At 32.9% G+C, this 22,049-nt stretch overlaps 1 protein-coding gene across 1 annotated transcript; it reads left to right on the top strand.

Annotated features, from left to right (window-relative positions):
- Nucleotides 1-9,254: 9,254 nt before the first annotated feature.
- LOC106770571 (putative UPF0481 protein At3g02645) lies at nt 9,255-11,165 on the top strand. Its single transcript, XM_014656371.1, has one exon. The coding sequence runs from the start codon at nt 9,255-9,257 to the stop codon at nt 11,163-11,165; it is 1,911 nt and encodes a 636-aa protein (XP_014511857.1).
- Nucleotides 11,166-22,049: the final 10,884 nt, after the last annotated feature.

The following is a 22,049-nucleotide window of genomic DNA, read 5'->3' on the forward strand; positions in this document are numbered from 1 at the left end:
AATTGAAAAAAAAAAGTTAATGGAAATAGATAGTTATTATATATTTTAATAATCATCAAACAAAAAACGATATTATATATTTTAATAATCATTAAACAAAAAAGTGACAAAAATATAAAGGAGGTTAAAAACCCCCTCAAAATAATAGTCAGTAATAGAGGAGGTTTTTACCTTCTGCCGAAAAACCCTCGCAAATTGAATATATAGAGGAGGTTTTTACCCTCCGCAGAAAAACCCCCAAATTGAATATGATACCAGGGGACGAAAAAAACCCCCGCAGATAGTTTGTGGCGACTCAAACTGCGGGAGTTTGAAAAACCCCCGGAATTTATTTAGCGGAGGGTAAAAACCCTCGCTAATTGAAAAAACAAACCCCTTTAAATAGGTTTTTTTTTGTAGTGTGTCAAGAATGGGATGCCGGCCATCCCCAACGTGAAGACGCGCAATCGCAGCAAGATGAAGGCCAACGTTTTCCTGATGAAGTTATATTAAATATTCTATCGCACCTTTCTTTCAAAGAAGTGACGAGAGATTTTGGAATTCAATAATAGTTTCACGATATTTTTTAGGATTGAATCTGAATTCTATGTTCGTAAGCGGAGATTATCTTTCAAGATCAATAGAGAATTCGTACTCTATTAATTACACTTCCACGTTTGAGTGTGTAGAAAGAATTGGGAAAGTAAAATTCATTTCTTTGTCGAGGTATTCTTTAGGTCATAACCATTCCTTTGTTAAATAAACTTAAATTTAAAAAAGGTTAAAAGTATAATTTTGGTTTATTGATTTTGTTAGTTTTCAGATATTTTTGTTGGGAGTTGATAGATTCAAAATGCACGTTGTTTTGTTTTTAAATTTTGTAAGTAATAATATAGCCACAATATTGGCAATTTTTATTATGTTTTTGTACAACTATTTTAATAACCTTATTCAATTAATGAAGTGTAGCACACATTTTACAAAGAGAAATATACTTTGAAAGGCAATCAGAACGAAGGCCGAGATTCTAGTGAACGTCAAGAACACGAAGGTAAAGAAGAAACGTCGTTCTTGAAAGACACTCATGGCGAAGGTCGAGATTCTAGTGAAAACACGAAGGTAAAGAAGACGCGTCACTTTTGAAAGACACTCATGGCGAAGGCCGAGATTCTAGTGAACATCAAGAACGAGAAGATAAAAAAGACACGTCACAACACGATGACGACAATAGTGACAACCAGCAACACGTCGGCCAACATCAAGAACAATACGATGAGAAATAAAACGTGGAGCAACAGTTACATGATGACAATGATTATAAAGACACCAACCTCAACCAATGTCAAGAACAGGATGACAGTCACTGCCAACATGAAGATGCACAGTCGCAACAGGATGAAGGCCAATTACCTAACGAAGTTATATTATATATTCTATCGCGCCTTTCTTTCAAAGAAGTGACGTGATTTAGAATTGTTTCTAGATTTTGGAATTCAATTATAGTTTCACTATATTTTGTAGGATTGAATCTGAATTATAGGTTCGTAAGCGAAGGTTATCTTTCAAGATCCGTAGAGAATATGTACTCTATTAATTACACTTCCACGTTGAGTGTGTAGAAAGAGTTGTGAAAGTAAAATTCATTTTTTTGTCAAGATATTCTTTGGGTCATAACCATTGCATGTTAAATAAACTTATATTTAAAAAAAAAGGTAAAAGGGTAATTTCGGTTTATTGATTTTGTTACTTTTTGGAGATATTTATGTTAGGAGTTGATAAATTCAAACTACACGTTGTTTCATTTTTATATTTTGTACGTGACAGTATAGCCAAATTATTGGCTGTTTTTATTCTGTTTTTGTATGGCTATTTTAATAGTCTTATACAATTAATGAAGGGTAGCACACATTTTACAGAGAGAAATATATTTTGAAAGATATTCATGGTAAAGGTCAAGATTTGGTGAATATCAAGAATGCAAAGGAAAACAAGACGCGTCACTTTTGAGAGACAATCATAATGAAAGTTGAGATTCTGGTGAACATCAAGAAGACGGGTCATTTTTGAAAGATGCACATGACGAAGGCCGAGATTCTAGTGAATGTCAAGATCGCGAAGATAAAGAAGACGTGTCACAACATGATGACAATAATAGTGACGACCAACAACACCTCAACCAACATCAAAAACAATGTGATGGTAAAGAAAACGTGGAACAATAGTCACATGAAGATGATGATGGTAAAAACACCCACCTCGGCCAATGTCAAGAACGGAATGACGGCCACCGCCAACAATCACTTAACCCAGGCCGAATAGATTTACCCTTGAGCCTTACTATGCCTTCGACACCAAACATGTTAAGAATTACGCTAATACCCTGATCTTCGATATTAATTAAATTAAATACATGTACTTGGCTTCTCTATCCTTATTTTCCATTTTAATAAAATTGTTGTACAATCTTAAAATAAATGAAGAATGATATTTTAACCCATGTAAAATTTTTATATTTATTTAACATTATCTTTTTTATTTTTTATTTTTGAAAAAGTACAAAAAATTATATTTTTATAATTCTATCTTTATATTTTGTGTAAAATATGTTATTTTAAAATAAAATAAAAAGAGAGTTTTTAAAAAGCTAATGAATGTAAAAGTAAAGGATAAAGAACTGTCACGAATCCTTAGATCGTAAGGACACAAAAAGAAATATCATTAATGGCCTGCAATTGTCATTTTCCTCCATTAATATTAGTTGACTATTTTCTAATAAAAAGAATTGTATGCCGTGCGAAACTTTCAACCACAAAAAGATAATAATAACCTATATTAATATTTATATGCAGGTGTATAACTTACTTGGACTGAGTTAGATATAATCTTTTATTCAACCAGTTTAAATTTAACTGGGTTAAATATATTATCAAATTTACGATCTACACCAGCTAAAGTAGTGACAATACTTACAATTTATAAAAAATAATAATAAAATATTATTTTCTGACAAATAGAAAATAATATATTTATTTGTATTATATTTTTATCTTACAATTGTATTCATCTAGTTTGAAATTTATGATTACGTTTGTTAGTTTGCTACAACTCACTTAACAAACTTATAAACAAATAAAACTTTTGTATTATATTTTTATCTTATCATTGTATTTATCTAGTTTGAAATTTATGATTACGTTTGTTAGTTTGCTACAACTCACTTAACAAACTTATAAACAAATAAAACTTTCAAATTTACAATTAATTGATTCATGATATTTTTCACCGTCTAGAACCCAACCATATCACTGGTATAGAAAAGACTTTAGAAGTTTGTTATTTTGGATTTTTAATGTCACATCCCGACCTGACGTCTTTAATAAGATGTCAGACTCTGCATGTCCGACGTCGTTATAGAAGCTAGTTAAATGTCATGTCTGATGTCTATAAAGACGTCAGACATGACACTAACCGACGTCTAAGGACACTATAAAGACGTTGGACATGGCATGAACCAACATCTAAGGGCACTAGATGTCAGACATGTGTCATTAACCAACGCCTACTGAGTTTTCGTTGTGTTTTAATGCAATTTTGCTCGTGTCTTTAGGTAGCGTAGTAACACCTCCTTCCTTTGGTAGTTTGGTCGTAAAAAAAATTGCGTCTTTTGGATCTCTTATGGCATTTCAATCCAAAATCGAACTTGGGTCGTTGCCTAGGTGACATGAAAACTAGGCAAGGACCCAGGTTCGACTTTAGGTTGAAATGCCAAAAGATATCCAAAAGACACAAGCTTTTCTTATAAAGAAACTAGCAAAGGGAGAAGGTGCACTACGCTGTACAAAGACACGAGAAAAACTACACCAAAACACAACGAAAGCTAATTTTAATCGGTTCAAACGAAAGATAATACATCAAAGACTACTTTAATTAGAGTAAAAGTAAGTTTAAACGGTTCAAAAGAGATAAAACTCACCTAGAAATACAATGTTGTGGAGAGAAAAGGCGAAGGAAGACGATGAAGTGTGTGTAACTACTGGTTCGTAATGTCTTATTTAACCAGAAATAAGACGTCGGTTGCCCTAGCGACCGACGTCTATTCTCGAATATACGTCGGAGACCTCACTAATGTGACGACCATTCGATTTAAAAATTAATATTCGTGGTATATATAGACGTCAGATGTAGGGTTATCCGACGTCTATAATCGCATATAGACATCAGGGTGGCAGGACCAGATGTCTAGATGGTAGAAAGAAATAACTTTTCACCTACCTGTCAGACATATAGACGTCGATTCAGAGGGACTCCGACGTCTGTAATATTATAGACATTGGTGCCCCTTCTAACCGACGTCTATATAACGGAAAGAAATAGCTTTTCACCTACCTGTCAGACATATAGACGTCAGTTAGTAGGAGTCCCGACGTCTATAATATTATAGACATCGAGGACCCTCCGAACCAACGTCTACATGTCCAACTTATTTATAAAAACGCCATCGGTCAATAATTTACGCTAAATGTTTTCTGATCCAACGTCTATGAGATGACATTAAAACCCAATTATACACTAGTGTATCCTCGAAACAACAATTTGAATAAAGTGGCAACTATATATATTATATATTTTTTGGAACTTTAACCTTAAAAAAATAGACAAAATATTTTATGAGTTTATAGAGAAGTTGTTCAATAGCACGATTTATAATTATCATTATTTATGACAGTAAAATTGTTCATTATATGAAATTTATATAAATAGTTAGTGAACAATAAATAAAGGTAGATAGAAGAGGTTAGATTTAGTTTCAGGAGTGTTTCATTTTTATATTTTATACATAATAGTGTAGCCACAATGTTAACTGTTTTTATTATGTTATTGTACAACTATTTTAATAGCTTTACTTAATTAATGAAGTGTAACATACATCTTATAAAGAGAAAAAAATATTTTTTGTGCGTGAGAGAGTTTTTAACATCCCAATAGCAAGGCAATGTCTTTTTTGGCTTTTTATTTTTGTTACCCGCTGTTATAATCCATTTAGTATGTAATTCATACTTTCCTACATGCAAATGAAAGCTTAAGAATCATAAGAAATCTTAATTTCTGATTGCATGCTAGAAGAGAAAATAATCCTTTCACGTATTATAGTTATAGTTATGATGTAAATTTATTTAAATTATATTTAAAGACCAATTTTTATTTAAATTTATATTCTAAACATTGATATTTAAATAATCTCATTTTAATTTAAAAAAAATAAAAATATGTATACGTATCATAGATACTCATAAATATAAAATAATTTTGCAAATATTTGGCCCAACTAGTAAACAAGTAACATAATATAATTCTCTAGACAGAATGGGTAGACAGTCATCCTTGTTCATTAAATATCTTAAAAATTTTATTCCCTCTATAATTTGGTATGTATAAAATAATAAGACTAGAATAATATTTTGGTTATTTTATTTGTTTGAAAAATTCAATTAAACTCCTAAAGTTTATTTAGTTCTTAAGTTATTTAATTTTTTAAAAATAATTTAATTAGATTCTTTATGTTAAATTAACATTTATACCTATCCAATGTTAGTTTATAATATTTTTAATTATTTATTATATATATTGTTATGTATCATATTAATGTCAAGTCATATGACAAAGTTTTATATTTAATTTATTTTTTATATTTAAAATTTTGACTTAACTAAGTTACAAGTTTTTTATAAATAAACAATATTATCTCTCTTTAAAATAAGACAAAATTAATAATTAAATTTAATTAAAACTTATATATATATATATATATATATAATTTATATATAAAATTATTTCACCTAATAAATATTTAAATTTATTTTTATTTTTATATTTTAAAAAAAGTATAAGTTTGAAATAGATGTTTTTTAAAATTTAAATTGAAAAAATATTAAGAACATTCTGAATTTATTTAATATTGAAGTCGCTGATCACATATAACTTTATGATTTAATGTCTCATTAAATTTTTATTTTCGTCCAGAATCTAAAATAAGTATATTTTTTTTTTCATGTCTAAACTGAATTCTTATTTTTTTTTTAATTTAATGCAAATAGAGAACTTCCATTAAATAGATCAAGCGTATGTTAGAAAAGTGTTGGGACAGTGTAATTTAAAATTCCGTGACATTAAAAACATGTTTTAATTGTATTTATTTTATTTTTAAATTAAAAAATAAAATGTAAAGAGTGAAAATATAATAGGTTTAATCATTCAGGAAGTTCTTATTTTCGCGTGGAATCTCAATTTAGTCCCGTTCTTTTTGGATTTCTTAATTGGATCCCAATATTCTAAAAATTGTAATAATTGAGTCCTTTCCAATTGGAGCTAACGATATTAAGTGTGTGTGACATGGAGGCTGGAGTCAGTTTCTTATATTCATATGGCTAACCGAAGTAGAAACACTTTAATTGATGTGAATAAATCAATTTTTTAAATAAAAAAAGGGAAAGTTTTAAACCAAAATTGGGATTGGGATTCTTATTTTATTGAATTAGGGATTAACATTGGAAGTTGAGTTATTCTAGGGTTCATTCAAATTTCAATCCATTTCATAAATTGGAGAATCATTTTGGGAATTTAGGATTTAATCCAAATTGACCTTCACAGAGTGTGGAGTTGTCATCGCCAGAGTTGCTATCTTCATCTTATTCTTCTTAATTTGAACCTGTACGACACCATGTTGGTGCTTCGAATGTCAATTTCATGGTGCTTCGAATGTCAATTTCACGGCAGTGCGAGAGTATGGAACTTCGTCTGAGAGGGTTCCCGACAATTTGCAAGCATTGTTTGGCAACCAACTAGTATGTGTAAACATGACAGACACACAATTGACGACATCATTTCTTTGTATTTGTCGCCCCTCCATTGCCCTGTCTTCGTAGGATTACATTGCCATAACACGAAAAATGGCACTTGTGAGCCACGTTTGTGTGCAGCCATACCCACTTCTCCAGAGTCTCAAAGCTCCGTACCCTTGACAGACCCAAAACAGACCAAAGTTATCCTTCCCAAGAAGAAGCCCATGAAATGGTCCATTGGGATGGCTCTTGGGGAGTACGGTGATCCTCCCACCAACACCAAGCTCCGCAAGTACTGGGGTGGCAATGATGAAGACCCTTTGGCCTCTGATGACTATATGTGGAACAAAGAATTTGTGGGTCGCTTCAAAAGGTTGATTTAAGATCCTCAAGCTCCACCCCCTCCTGCAAAGGTCTGAACTTTGGGTCAATTTGTGCTCTCACTCACCCAATGTCCATTTGGGTTGCTGGTATTTTAAATTATGATGTTGTGTATTGGTGTCTGCTTTTGTTGGAAGCTTTGATTGATGTTGGATTTAGGAAGAAAATGAAAGTTTTGCTTTTTGGTACTGTGATTTTTTTTGAAGGTTTAATGCAACTAAAATGCTGGAGTTGATTAGAGGGAAAAGGCTTGTCAGCTACGTCAAACTGATTTCAGTGCCATATTAAAAACACATTTACGCCGTTAGACTTAATTTAACGAAAAGGATCCAATTGTTACAATTTTTAGAAAATTGAGATCCAATTGAGAAATCTTAAAAGAATGAGACTAAATTGAGATTTCACACGAAAATAGAGACTTACCAAATTATTAAACCAATATAATATAAACTTACCGAATGATTAAACCAATATAATATAAATAAGTGCAAAAATGGAAAATCAATTAAGAGTAAGTGCTGAAACCCCATTCTCTTCTGCGAAATCAAAATCGAAATCAAAATCAAATTGGAAAAAGTTAAGGTTTAGGGTTCCTTAATGCTACGGCGTGAAAGGGAACATTGTAACACCTCCTTCATTATCCAAGTTATCAGAACGAACCTCTACTCTACCAATTCCCTCTTATCAGTGACTTCTTCTCCTTTGGCTTCTTCGTCATCTCTTTGCATATCTTCGGGATCACTATCATACTCAATGTTGTTTTCTTTAACCACGACAGCCATCAGCACGAAAAAGAGAAACACCTGCTAAACCCTGACCAAAACCTAGAAATTTCCAAACAGAAGCCCCCACAAAGGGGAAACCTTACAAAAACACAAATTTCAACAAATACCAAAGACCAAAACCCGAAAGTGGTAAAATAAGTAATCAAATTCGAAATTTTCCCCTCAATAATCGAAACCCTACATGAGAAGTTTCTTCAGTGAAATCTGAAAAGCCCAAAAGTTGAGAGATTATGAGAAGAGATAAACGGCAAGGGTAAGTGTGAATTTTGAATCTAAGAAAGTTAAAGCAGAAAAAAGAGTGAATTTTGAGAGATTGGGCTGCGTTGTGTTCTAAGAAAACGTAGAAGGATTTGAGTGTGAGAAAAAAAAAGGTAAAGAGAAGAGAGGAGTTCGGAACTTAAAATAGGTGACACTGTTGCGAAGAATGATCCATAACTAATAGTAAATGAAAGTGACCGAGAAAAAAGAACGATATTTCTAGTCATTTTGATTTTGATCTCTCATTTAGAGAGAAAATAGATGTTTCAACAAAAAATAATAATATTATTTTCCACCTTTGCTCTTTTTTAATTAATTTTTATAAAAATTATAATATATTTATTTAATTTTTTAATTTTAAATAAAAATTGTATTCACATACGTTTTAATTGACACCTGTATTAAAACTGTATTGTCACCGGATCACATCACATACTCATTAATGTTGTTTGTAGAAATTGAAGGAAAAAACTTATTGGTATAAAATTAACAAAAATAAAAATTGAATTGAGACGGAAAAAAAAAGCAAAAGATTTGTTTGAAATTAGGGAGGAAAAATAAAAAATTATTGACATTAAACCTGACTTTATTTATAAGTGATGATTAATAGTCTTGAATTCAGTATTATTAAAAAGCTATTAAAAATTGCATTTAGAGACTTTTTCACGACGAAATTAACACTGAGGTTTATGACTTAACCTTTTAATAATTAATTTAAAATATGTATGCATAACTTCAAAAATAAATTAATCTAAATATGTAACACGTCTACCTCTATAAATAATGTTGAGCCACGTTTAATTGGAGAATTTAAAAATAAATTTAATTGTGAATAAAATGGCACATGACTAAATTAATCTCGCTATTCTAATAAATAGTTAATTTTCTTTCAACGGACAAGGTTAAAGGTAAAAAAAAAAAAAGTGTATTTAAATTTTGAAGATATAAGAATGTGGAAGGAGAGGTATAGGTGAGGTGAAAGAAGCGGACAGCGAGAGAAGAAAGAAACGGCATGGCGATGAGCAGAAGCACAAGCCTGGACTCAACAACGCACTACACCGATGACCAGTGGGTGGTGGACATATGTGACACGCTGGTGGCGCTTTCCGTCGCCGAACTTGATTTGAAAGATTCTCACCCAGTTTGTATCTGCGAAGTGCCGGAATCGCTGACCTCCACCATGAGGGAAGATTATATCCCTCAGTTTGTAGGGCTTGGCCCTTACCATCACTTCCGAGAAGGCCTCGTCTTAACAGATCACCAGAAGTTGGCCGCAGCCAGAAGGGTCCTCCGCCACTTCCTCCCCAGAAACAGCATCGACCTATTCCAACACCGCATCTCAAACTTTGACACACACATTCAAACCTTCTACCACCCTGACGTTGCATCCACCTATAATCTTCCCACCCTCTCCTACGTTCTCACCGTCGATGGCTTGTTCGTGCTGGCTTTCATTACGCTTCTCAAAGGTGAAAACCATGAATCCGGATTCTCTTACTTCTTGACTGGAAAACTCGGGATGCCCCTCTTTAACGCCGTCGGTCAAGAGCTCACCGTGAACGCTCTTATCAGGGAGGTTTTCAAGCTTGAAAACCAAATTCCCTTTTATGTTTTCAAGCAGATCAGTGGAGTCAACAACAACGAAATTCATTCAGATTCTATGAGTCTTTCCCTCGCTTCAAGCTTGAAAACTTTCTGTAAAAAGGAATGCCCATTTGTCAACTTAAAAGAGCTCCCTGATCGTGTTGCACTAGAAGGTTATTATCATTTGTTGGACCTCATGTACCATTTAGTTGTTCCTAACTATCAGTCTGAACCTGTATCCCAGCCGGACTCCAAGGTCGAGGCTGAGGATGAACCCGAGGACGAGCCGCAGGTTCCGGCCGAGGCTCCGACTCAGGTTCAGAGTGAAGCTCCGGCAGTTGAGACTGAAACCAAGGCTGAGGATAATGTAACATGTTTTTCCGTATGGAACAGAATACTGCTATTCTTGGTGGCTACATGTATTGTTATCTGGTTTATGATTACGGTCGTTCTGAAGCTGTTCTTATGGGTGATAACTTCTATATTCCGTAAGATTCAACGGGTGTTAGGTTTTTTACTCAGTGTGGTTCTGAAGGCGTTACGCCCTCTATGGGGCGTGGTAGTGGGATTGGGGAAACGCTTGAACCCTGCGCTTGGTTGGTTACACACTGCCCTAACCAAGTTGGAAGGTAAAGTCAACCATCCGATCCTGAAACCTTTGACAGAAGCGGTTGGACGTCTTGAAGTTATCACGGCAACGATTGAATCAGCAGAATCAGGTGTTCCACGGGCTGTGATGATTCCATCTGTGAAAGAACTGAGGGAAGCTGGCATTTTGTTCCGACCGGCTAAAAGTGGCATCTCATCCATTGATTTCGATGAACGAAAGTGCGTATTTTACTTGCCTTGCATGAGATTGGATGTGAACTCAGAAGTGATAATTAGAAACCTTGTGGCTTACGAGACGTTGATAAAATCCAGTACCCCATTGGTGTTCACGAGGTACGTTGAGTTAATGAGAGCGATTATAGACACTCCTGAGGATGTGAAGATTTTGGTTGACAGCGAAATCATTCATAGCGAGTTGAGGAATGATGTTATGGCGGACATTTTCAATAGGATGAACAAATCGATTAGGCCTACAAAGACTCCGAATTTGGATAAAGTGATTTACAAAGTTAACGCCATGTTCGACAGTAAAGAGAAGCGTAAAAGGGTTGTGTCCAAGTATACATCTGGATCATTCTTAACAGCCATTGGAGGTCTCTTATTTTTGGCTTTTACAGCTCTCCAAACTTATTGCACCGTTCTCAACTGCTCTGCTTCCTCCAGACTCGTTCAATTTCCTACTCATTTGGATGATTATGGTAGAAATCACTATTTCATAAGCTCTTTCTAAGTTTGTGTAATTTCAAGTTCAAGAAGTTTTACTTCATGCTTCTTGAATAATACGTAGGAGAATGATATTTTAACACCATTTTTTAACACTATTTTGACACTGTACACGTATCAAGACGTGATTGGACGATTTCAAATTAAAAAAAGTTGAGGCAGGGGTATATTTGGAAGAGAAAAATCAAAGTTTGCTTTTCAATTTGAAATCGTCCAACCACATTTTGACATATATATAGTGTCAAAATGGTGCCAAAAAATGGTGTTAAAATTTTATTTTCCTAATATGTATTACCAATTTTTCTAACACTTATTTTCCTACACTTTTTTGCTTTTTTTTTTCACATTTATTTGTCTCTTAAAATTTGAAAAATAATACTTTAATTCCTAAAAAAGATAAGATTTCGATGTTTTACTATTTTATTATTTGTTCGTATATATTTAAAAGGAATCAATCATGCTACAAAAGTTGTTAAATATAATAAATAAATGATAGTTCCTGTAATGGCAGTGGTCCTATGCCTCTGTAGCCTGTGGAATGCTGTCTGATAACTGATATGAAATGTCGAATGGTATCCGGACACCAGTGTTCAAATGGTGTCATAACGTGGAACCAATTTTAGCGGGTAATTTGAAATTTGGAATCCGGGTCCCACGTATGTTTAAATTTGTTTTATTCTTATAAATTTTTAATTTTTAAAATGTTAAGTCAGTGAGTAAATTCTACCGTACATTAGCAATTAAGTGGTCCATGGGTGGAGCACAGTTACCTACCGTTGGATATAATATTAAAGATGAATAAGTGATTATTAATTACATAGCATTGACTAAGCCCTTGTTCAAATGTCAGGATTTGTGTGATTATTAATGACGAGGATGTAGTTCATGAATTACCGACTGAGTTTTATATTGATTTTTCGAGAACTATAATTTTTAATTTTGCAAAGTAAGTTCATAAACAAAAAAATATTTCATTTTATTTATTTTCTAAACATAGAATATTAACTACTTATCATTAAAAAATATAATTATGATGAGTAAAATTTTTGATAATAACCAAAATTCGTTGGTAAATAAAAGTTATTCATGGTTGAGTAATAATTAATAATATCTTGGATAACTTTGGTAATTAAGACCAATTTTAAACTATAATTTATAAATTAATTATAATTTTGTTTATAATAAAGACTTATACCGTCCATGGTCATAGACTCGTATCTCGGTGTTTTTTCCTGTATCACTCTGAAAAGAAAAATCAAAAACACTAAGGCTTTGTTCGTTTGTAATGATTTGAGGGAGATGATTTGGGGGAGGTGATTTGAATGGATTTGAGTAGATTTGAGGGTAATTTTTTTGTTGTTTTTTTGAATAGATTTGTGGGTAATTGAGAGTGGATTTGGAAGTAAAGTTTGTGAGAATTAGTGTAAGATTTGATTGATATGGCAAATTTTAAAAATTTGTTTAATTGGTAAAAATTGAAGATTACCAAAATACCCCTAGTTATTAAAGTAATATAAAATGATAATTGTTAAAATGTTATATTTAATTGTAAAAATGTTTGTAAAGAATAAAAAATTAAAAAAAAATATTAAAATTAATTTTTAAAATGTAAAAAAAAAATAATTTAATAAATTAAAATAATTATTTTCAATAATTAAAATAATTATTTTTATAAGACAGTGTATTAAAGTTAAATTTTAATTTTGAACATTGTATTTTTTACATCATATTTTAATTCTTATAATAATTAAAATACTAATAATGTAATAATATTACTACACTATTTACAGTAAGTGCATTACATAATTTGCTGTCAAATTAATAAAATAGCAGGTCCATGTGTTGATGAGGAAANAGNTACACGCCTCTACAACATGCAATTGAAATTTTCCATTCTCTGAAAACTCTTATTGCACCAATCAATAGGGATTTGAATCTCAAAAGTCTATCTTCAATTTCACGGCTTTCAGNAATGCAGCGGCGAAAGTGAAGTGAAGGAGATGGATTTGGGGGTAGAAGAGGAGAAAGTGTGGTTTTGGGAGCAAGAGGTTGAAGAAGGGTAAATCAGAAATTACACCCTAAATCCCTGCAAATCTCTTCATTCTCACGGGTGATGAAAAAGTGATACATCCCGCAAATCGCAGCAAATCGTTCCTTGCATTTCTTCTGAAGCGAACACAACAATCATCGCATCTCTTCACTCACAAATACACATAAACAGTGAAATCAGCGAAAACGAACACAACATAAGTTGCATCAATTAAATATTAAGATTATTCATAATTGTTTTCTAAATTATTATTATGTGTGTTTTTATTATTGGGTTGAGTTCAACAATTCAAAGAGTGATTTAAAGATTTGAATATTCGTCTTTACGTTATGAAGGTTGTCGGCAAAGTATTGATGTCAAAATTGAGTAAAATTTTGAACAAAAATAACTAATGCATAAAAATAATTAATGTGTATTAAATGTAATCACATATTTCTCAAAGAATTATTTATAGATTTTAGAATGAATTTTTGGTCAATACATTAGTGTAAAATTGAACTTTAACGTCACCTCATAGACGTTAGATCATAAAACACCCAACGTAAATTATTGACTGGTGGCATTCTCGTAAATAAGTGAGCATATAGATATTCGTTCAGAGGGGTGCCGACGTTTATAATATTATAGACGTCAGGCCCCTACGAACTGACATCTATATGTTTGACAGGTAGGTGAAAAGTCATTTCTTTTTTGCCATATAGACGTCGGTTAGGAGGGGCACTGACGTCGGTGTCCTTCCTAACCGACGTCTATATGTCTGACAGGTAGGTGAAAAGTCATTTCTTTCCGTCATCTAGATGTCTGATCCCACCACCCCGACATCTATATGCGATTATAGACGTCGTCTCCCCCTACACCTAACGTCTATATATACCACGAATATTATTTTTTAAATCTAATGGACGTCACATTAGTGAGGTCCCCGACGTGTATGCGAGAATAGACGTCAGTCGCTGGGTAAACCGACGTCTGGTTTCCTATTAAATAAGTCATTACGAACTAGCAGTTACGCGTAATTCATCGTCTATCTTCACTTTTTCTCTTTGCGACATTGCATTTCCGTGCGTTTCATATATTTTGAACCGTTTAAACTTACGTTTACTCCGATTAAAGTATTATTTGATGTATTATCTTTCGTTTAAATCGATTGAAATGAGTTTTTGTTGTGTTTTGATGGGTTTTTCTCGTGTCTTTGGGTAGCGTAGTGCACCTTCTCCCTCTACTAGCTTCCTCGTAAGAAAAGCTTGCGCCTTTTGGATCTCTTATGGCATTTCAACATGAAGCTGAACCTGAGTCATTGCCTAGCATGTCACCGTATTCTTTTTCTTTGACGATTCGAATGAAACTAAGCAACAATCCAGGTTCAATTTTGGGTTGAAATGTCATCAGAGTTCCAAAAAACGCAATTTTTTCTTACGAATAAGCTAGCAAAGGAAGGAGGTGCTACTACCCTACCTAAAGACACGAGCAAAACTGCTTTAAAACACAACTAACACTTAGTAGACATCAGTTAAAGCCATATTCGACGTCTATTGTGCCATTAGACGTCAGTCAGTGCCATGTCTGACGTCTTTACAATGTCATTAGACGTCAGATGTGGTACAATCTGACGTCTTTATATTGGCATTAGACGTCAATTAGTGACATTCGGACGTCTTCATAAACGTCGAACATTGTATATAACCGACGTCTATAAAGACATCGGACTTGCAGAGTTCGATGTTCCATTGATATCATCCATAAAGACGTCAGTTATGAATTTGATGTTAAAAGTCCAAAACAACATACGATTAAAGCCCTGCACTAGTGATACCAATCTAATTAGAGTCGAATTGATAATAATTATGTTTTGTTTTTTGATTAAAGAATTAGGGTTAGTTTTCCTATATCATGATCATTTTACTAGTTGATTGTGGCCGCATGCTCTTGAGAGTGGTGCACAATCATGTTAGGAACGTGATTAACTATTCGATAAATAGCCATATACAATACAAGAATAATGTCTAAATTATATCATATAGTATTTATTTCGACTTTTTTTATTTAAAAGAAAAGATGATATCATATAATTTTATTTTTTTATTGGCAAATTAATTTCGAAGCAAATTCCTACCAAATCACAACAATATATTAGAATAATAAGCATTAATAAATTAAGTTTAATATATAACTTATGTTAGACGCATTATGACAATATTATTAAGCAGTGATGTTGTCATGTTATCCAATATAGTAAAAATATGTTGTTTAAATTGTAATTTTCTTTTATTTTAACTTTAATGTGGATAAGTCTACACTATTTTTGGGTTTTACAATCAACCCAAATTACATCATGCTAAAATTTAAAATCCAGAAAAGTAGGTAAAAAGGTTAGTTTATTTATATTCAGACAAATTCGTAATAAAGTGAATGCAAACTAAGTCAAACAATGAATACAACTAAGGACTTTAAATTATTGTGAGAGTATTGATATCATATAAATGACGAAGGATTTTATTAATAATTGTAAAGTTTGTATTTGGGGAAGTTGCTTTGTGCAAATAATTCTAAATTTTGTCTGTGTATGTTAGCCAATAGACAACTAGCTATTAATGACTGTTTTCTTAAATCTCAAAATAGTAACACTTGTATTGATTTATTAGTATGCTATATATTAATTTTTTTTAATTATACTAAAAATCAATAGCATTGCATTGTATTGTAAAATTAATTACGAAAATGTCAGAACACTTAATAATATTTTCTTTGTGCAGCGTAAAAATCTACGAGTAAAATAATTAATCTAGCTGCGAACATTGTCTATTTTAAAAATTGTCTCCTTAATTACCTAGAACAAAAAATACATTTTTTAAGTCAACAACTTGATCTTTGCTAATGAAAGTTCACATTTGTCTTAGGTCTTGTTCACTTGAGTGGATTTGAAGGAGAGTAATTGAATGGATTTGACAGGATTTGAAGATAATTTTTTTTTGTTTATTTGAGAGAATTTGAAGGTAATCGAAAGTGGATTTGGAAATAAATTTTTTTAATCTGTCACATAAATTAAATTCTATACTAATTCTTACAAACTTTACTTCCAAATCCACACTCGTTTACATCCAAATTCACTCAAATAAACAATAAAAAAAAATTATCTTCAAATCCACTCAATTACTCTCCCTCAAATTCACTCAAGTGAACAAGGAGTTAAAGAAAACCCGTCATATCCGAACTCGTTCTTTAAGGTTAGGTAAACTGATCAAAATTAAAAATATTAATAATGTATCACACATTATTTTCATTCAACGAAATTTGTTAAAAATTATAAAACTGTGATTTTTTCTTTGGTTTAAGAAATCTTAATTCTTGTATTAGGCAATTTTAGTAAATTTTAAACAATAAAATAGTATGTTTGAGAAATCATATATTTGTGAGGAAAGTGATATTTATAATTAATTAATAAATTAATATTTTAGTTAAGTATCTTTTAAATTAAAAAACTAATATATATTATTATATCATTAAAATAAGCTGTTAGGTGAATGCTTTTAGAGTACAAAAAAGAAAAATAATAAAAGACTTTTTATTAATTATTATAATTATGATACCAAATTCTTAAAACCCTTTCCATTTGTATATATATGTTTATGCTGAAGAAAGAAATATTAAGAGATTTAGCTGGAGAAACCAGAAAACACTACCGACAACGTGGAAGAGGTAATAAATGTGGAGAATAAGGTTGTGGGGAAAGAAGATGAAGTGTGTGTGCCGTGTCCCAAAATCCTTGATAACCGGCCATCCAGAAGCTTTCAACCTTCATTTTGTGGGGTTTGGACCCTACCATCATACCCGTTATGAGCTCACCATGACAGATGATTTCAAGTTAGCTGTAGTAAGGAGATCATGAACCACGCCTTCAAAATCTACCTCTATGATGTTAAACTTTTTTGTTAGAAGTGGGTTTTAGACCTGACTCAATCCTACAAAATCAGTTTGTAAGGTGAGGTCTGCACCCCATTTATATATTATAATTTGACCTTATCTCTAGTCGATATGTGAGACTTCTAACACACCCCCCTCACGTCGAGGTATATACATCTCGAGTGTGAGATTAGATATTAATGGGAGGTCCGATAACGGCCCAATAGCGGGTGAAACAATATGCCTAACAAATATCACTAGGATAGGCTCTAACCATAGCTCTGATACCATAATAAAAGGTTTAAAGAATAATTCTGATGTATTATTTCAAGGAATACAGTATCATATATATACATACAAGATCCTATAATCCTTCATCTATTAAAGGAAAAACATCGGCACAAATATGTACAAATTATAATAATATTTAAAATATAACTAACATAATATTTGATTGCCTAATATCCTTTAATAGAATATTTGACATATCTTAACACCCCCACTCAAGTTGGTGCATGAATATCACACATTCCCAACTTGAACAGAGACTCATCAAACAATCTTTTTGACACTCTTTTGGTGAGAACATCAGCCAACTGTAACTCTGATCTTACAAAAGGAAAGGAAATTATTTCAGCTTCAATCTTCTCTTTGATGAAATGTCTATCAATCTCCACATGCTTTGTTCTATCATGTTGAACAGGATTATGAGCAATTGCAATAGTCAAAGTATTGTCACAGTACAAACTCATAGCTTCATTTGGTTTAAATCCCAAATCTGATAGCACATTTTTAATCCACAAAAGTTCACATACACCATATCCCTAGTGCCATGCCTTTGAGTTCTGCTTCAGCACTAGATCTTGCTACTACAGGTTGTTTTTTACTCCTCCAAGTTACAAGATTCCCTCCTACAAAAGTAAAGTATCCAGAGGTAGATCTTCTATCATCTTTTGAACCTGCCCAATCTGCATCAGTGTACCCTTTTACCTTTAAGTTTCCATTATTTGAGAACAAAATTCCTTTTCCAGGAGCAGACTTCAAATATCTCAAAATTCTTTCAACAGCATCCATATGAAGCTTTCGTGGATCATGCATAAATTGACTAACAACATTCACTGCATAGGTCATATCTAGATGTGTATGACACAAATAAATTAATTTTCTTACCAACCTTTGGTATCTTCCTCTATCTATGCTTGCTGAATTTGAGCATTGAAAGATTTTATGATTTTGTTCAATTGGTGTATCAGCTGGTTTACTCCCAAGCAGCCCAGTTTCAGATAGTAAGTCAATAGTATATTTTCTTTGGCATAGGAAAATACCATGTTTTGATCTAGCTACTTCAATACCCAGAAAATATTTNAGATTTCCAAGTTGTTTCATCTCAAATTCAGATGCAAGGTATTGTTGTAAACTAGAGATCTCATCTTGGTCATTTCATGTAACAATCATGTCATCTACATATATAATCAAAGCCGTAATTTTTTCTTTTCTTCTCTTCAAAAACAAGGTGTGATCAGAGTTACTTGCTCTATAGCCAAACGCCTTCATAGACTTAGTAAACCTTCCAAACCATGCTCTTGGAGATTGTTTTAATCCATATAGTGCCTTCTTTAATTTGCAAACCTTCAATCCAGTTGAATTCGTCATGCTTGGTGGAGAATCCATATAAATTTCTTCTGAAATTTCTCCATGTAGGAAAGCATTTTTCACATCAAATTGTAGAAGAAGCCAATCTTGGTTTGCTGCTATGGACAAAAGTATTCTCACCATGTTGAGCTTGGCTACCGGTGCAAACGTCTCCTGGTAATCTACACCATAAGACTGAGCGTAAACTTTAGCCACAAGTCGTGCTTTATACCTCTCAGTAGTTCCATCAGCTTTATGCTTAATTGTAAATACCCATTTGCAGCCCACCGTTTTCTTCCCTCTTGGTAAGGACACAAGATCCCAAGTGTTATTTTTTTCTAAAGCTGCTATCTCCTCAACCATTGCTTTGGTCCATCTAGGATATGCCAAAGCTTCCTGTACATTACTAGGAATAGAAATTGAAGATAATTGAGATACAAATGATGCATACGATTGAGATAACCTGTGAGATGACACATACTTACTAATGGGATATTTAACTTTGGCTTGGAGGTCTGGTTCATATTTAGTTGGAGGTTGACCACGGTTAGAACGAGGTGGAAGATTATATTGAACAGTAGTAGACTCAGTGCTTGGTATGCTGGTGGTTTCAGGCAGACAAGAATCAATTTCATCTAAATTAGTATTATCAGAGATAGGATCAGAAGGTACCTCTGAAGAGTCAAGCTGAACCTGTGGAGAAGATTGAGCCAATTGGTTATGATCAGAAGACATTGTATTATCCGGAAAAGAAATGTCCATATTTTGGATTGGCTCACTTCCTGCAGAATGATCCCCACACGATAATTTATATTCACAATATAATTTTATATCGGAGATATCAAACATACTAACATCATGATTATGCACTTCACTTTCATGGCCTCCCTAAAGTGGAGAATCAACATGAAAAAATTCATGCTCATTAAATGTCACATCCATAGAGATATAAAATTTCTTTGATGGTGGATGGTAAGCACGATAACCTTTTTGAGTTGATCCATACCCAACAAAAACACATTTGATAGTTCGTTCTTCAAGCTTTGTACGTTGGTGTGGGTATAAGTGAACATATATAACACATCCAAAAACATGAGGGGGTAAATAAACTATAGGAGGAGGAATACAATGATCAGACAACACATTAAAAGGCCTTCGAAAGTTAAGCACACTAAGAGGGGTTCGATTAATTAAATAAATGGCAGAGCTCACAGCCTCACCCCATAAATGAGATGGGACATTACCATCTATCAAAAGTGATCTAGTCACCTCTAATATATGTTTATTTTTCCTTTCAGCCACACCATTTTGTTGTGGTGAATAAGGACATGTAATTTGATGCAAGATGCCCTTAGAGTTCATGAACTCTATTAATTCAGTCTTAAAATATTCACCTCAATTGTCTGATCGAATAACCTTAATAGATGTGTTAAATTGTGTAACAATCATATGATAGAATGAACGAACCACATCACACACATCACTTTTATGTTTAAGCAAATATACCCAGGTTACCCGAGTACAATCATCAACAAAACTGATAAACCATTTTTTTCCATTATGTGTAGATTGCGGGGCAGGGCCCCAAACATCTGTATGAATTAATGAAAAAGGAAAATTAGTTTTGTTATTGCTTAAAGGAAACATTTGTATGAATTTGAGATGAAACAACTTGGAAACCTCAAATATTTTTTGGGTATTGAAGTAGCTAGATCAAAACATGATATTTTTCTATGCCAAAGAAAATATACTATTGANTTACTATNNNAAACTNGGNTGCTTGGGAGTAAACCANNTNATACACCAATTGAACAAAATCATAAACTCTTTCAATGCTCAAATTCANCAAGCATAGACAGAGGAAGATACCAAAGGCTGGTAGGAAAATTAATTTATTTGTGCCATACACGTCCAGATATCACCTATGTAGTGAATGTTGTTAGTCAATTTATGCATGACCCACGAAAGCTTCATATGGATGCTGTTGAAAGAATTTTGAGATATTTGAAGTCTGCTCCTGGAAAAGGAATTTTGTTCTCAAATAATGGAAACTTAAAGGTAGAAGGGTACACTGATGCAAATTGGGCAGGTTCAAAAGATGATAGAAGATCTACCTCTGGATACTTTACTTTTGTAGGAGGGAATCTTGTAACTTGGAGGAGTAAAAAACAACCTGTAGTAGCAAGATCTAGTGCTGAAGCAGAATTCAGAGGCATGACACTAGGTGTATGTGAACTTTTGTGGATTAAAAATGTATTATGAGATTTGGGATTTAAACCAAATGAAGCTATGAGTTTGTACTGTGACAATACTTCGGCTATTGCAATTGCTCATAATCCTGTTCAACATGATAGAACAAAGCATGTGGAGATTGATAGACATTTCATCAAAGAGAAGATTGAAGCTGGAATAATTTCCTTTCCTTTTATAAGATTAGAGTTACAGTTGGCTGATGTTCTCACCAAAGGAGTGTCAAGAAGATTGTTTGATGAGTCTCTATTCAAGTTGGGAATGTGTGATATCCATGCACCAACTTGAGCGGGGGTGTTAAGATATGNTAAATATTCTATTAAAGGATATTAGGCAATCAAATATTGTGTTAGTTATAATTTAGATATTATTTTAATTTGTGCAGATTTGTGCACCTGTCATTCCTTTAATAGATGAAGAATTATAGGATCCTTATATGTGTGTGTGTGTGTCTATATATATATATATATATATATATATATGGTACTCTACTCTTTGAAATAATCATCAGAATTATTCTTTAGACCTTTTATTATATGATCAGTAGCACCTGAATCAATTATCCAATCACTACTCTTAGAAACAACAGAAAGATTAAGAGCAGAGTTAGATATACTTGACTTGGTCACAAATCCAGCAGCAGTAGAAATATAACTCTTGGAAGTAGTGGAAGTTTCAGAATCATGTTTCTCTGGTTGATTATCATCGAAAGAAGTCACAATAAATATTCAATAAAAAAAACACTCATTCCTCTGTAATGTTGAACCTTTCTACCACGAAGATGCCTTAAAGTCCTATGCCCACGATAAAGACAAGCTCCTCGAGGATATCACCACCGATTGGTTATTCATGCTGGCTTTTCTCAAGAGGATTCTTGACGGGAAAACATGGCATGCCCCTCGTCAATGCTTTTGGTGTAGAGTTGACCATCAACGCTATCACCAGGGATGTTTTCATGCTCGAGAACCAAATTCCCACCCTGAATGGAATTCAATCACAAGATTTGGGTGCAAAAATGTTAGCTTTCTGTGAAAATACTGTCCAATCGTCCACTTCGAA

Source organism: Vigna radiata, chromosome 8, assembly GCF_000741045.1.
Source record: "Vigna radiata var. radiata cultivar VC1973A chromosome 8, Vradiata_ver6, whole genome shotgun sequence".
NCBI lineage: Eukaryota > Viridiplantae > Streptophyta > Magnoliopsida > Fabales > Fabaceae > Vigna > Vigna radiata.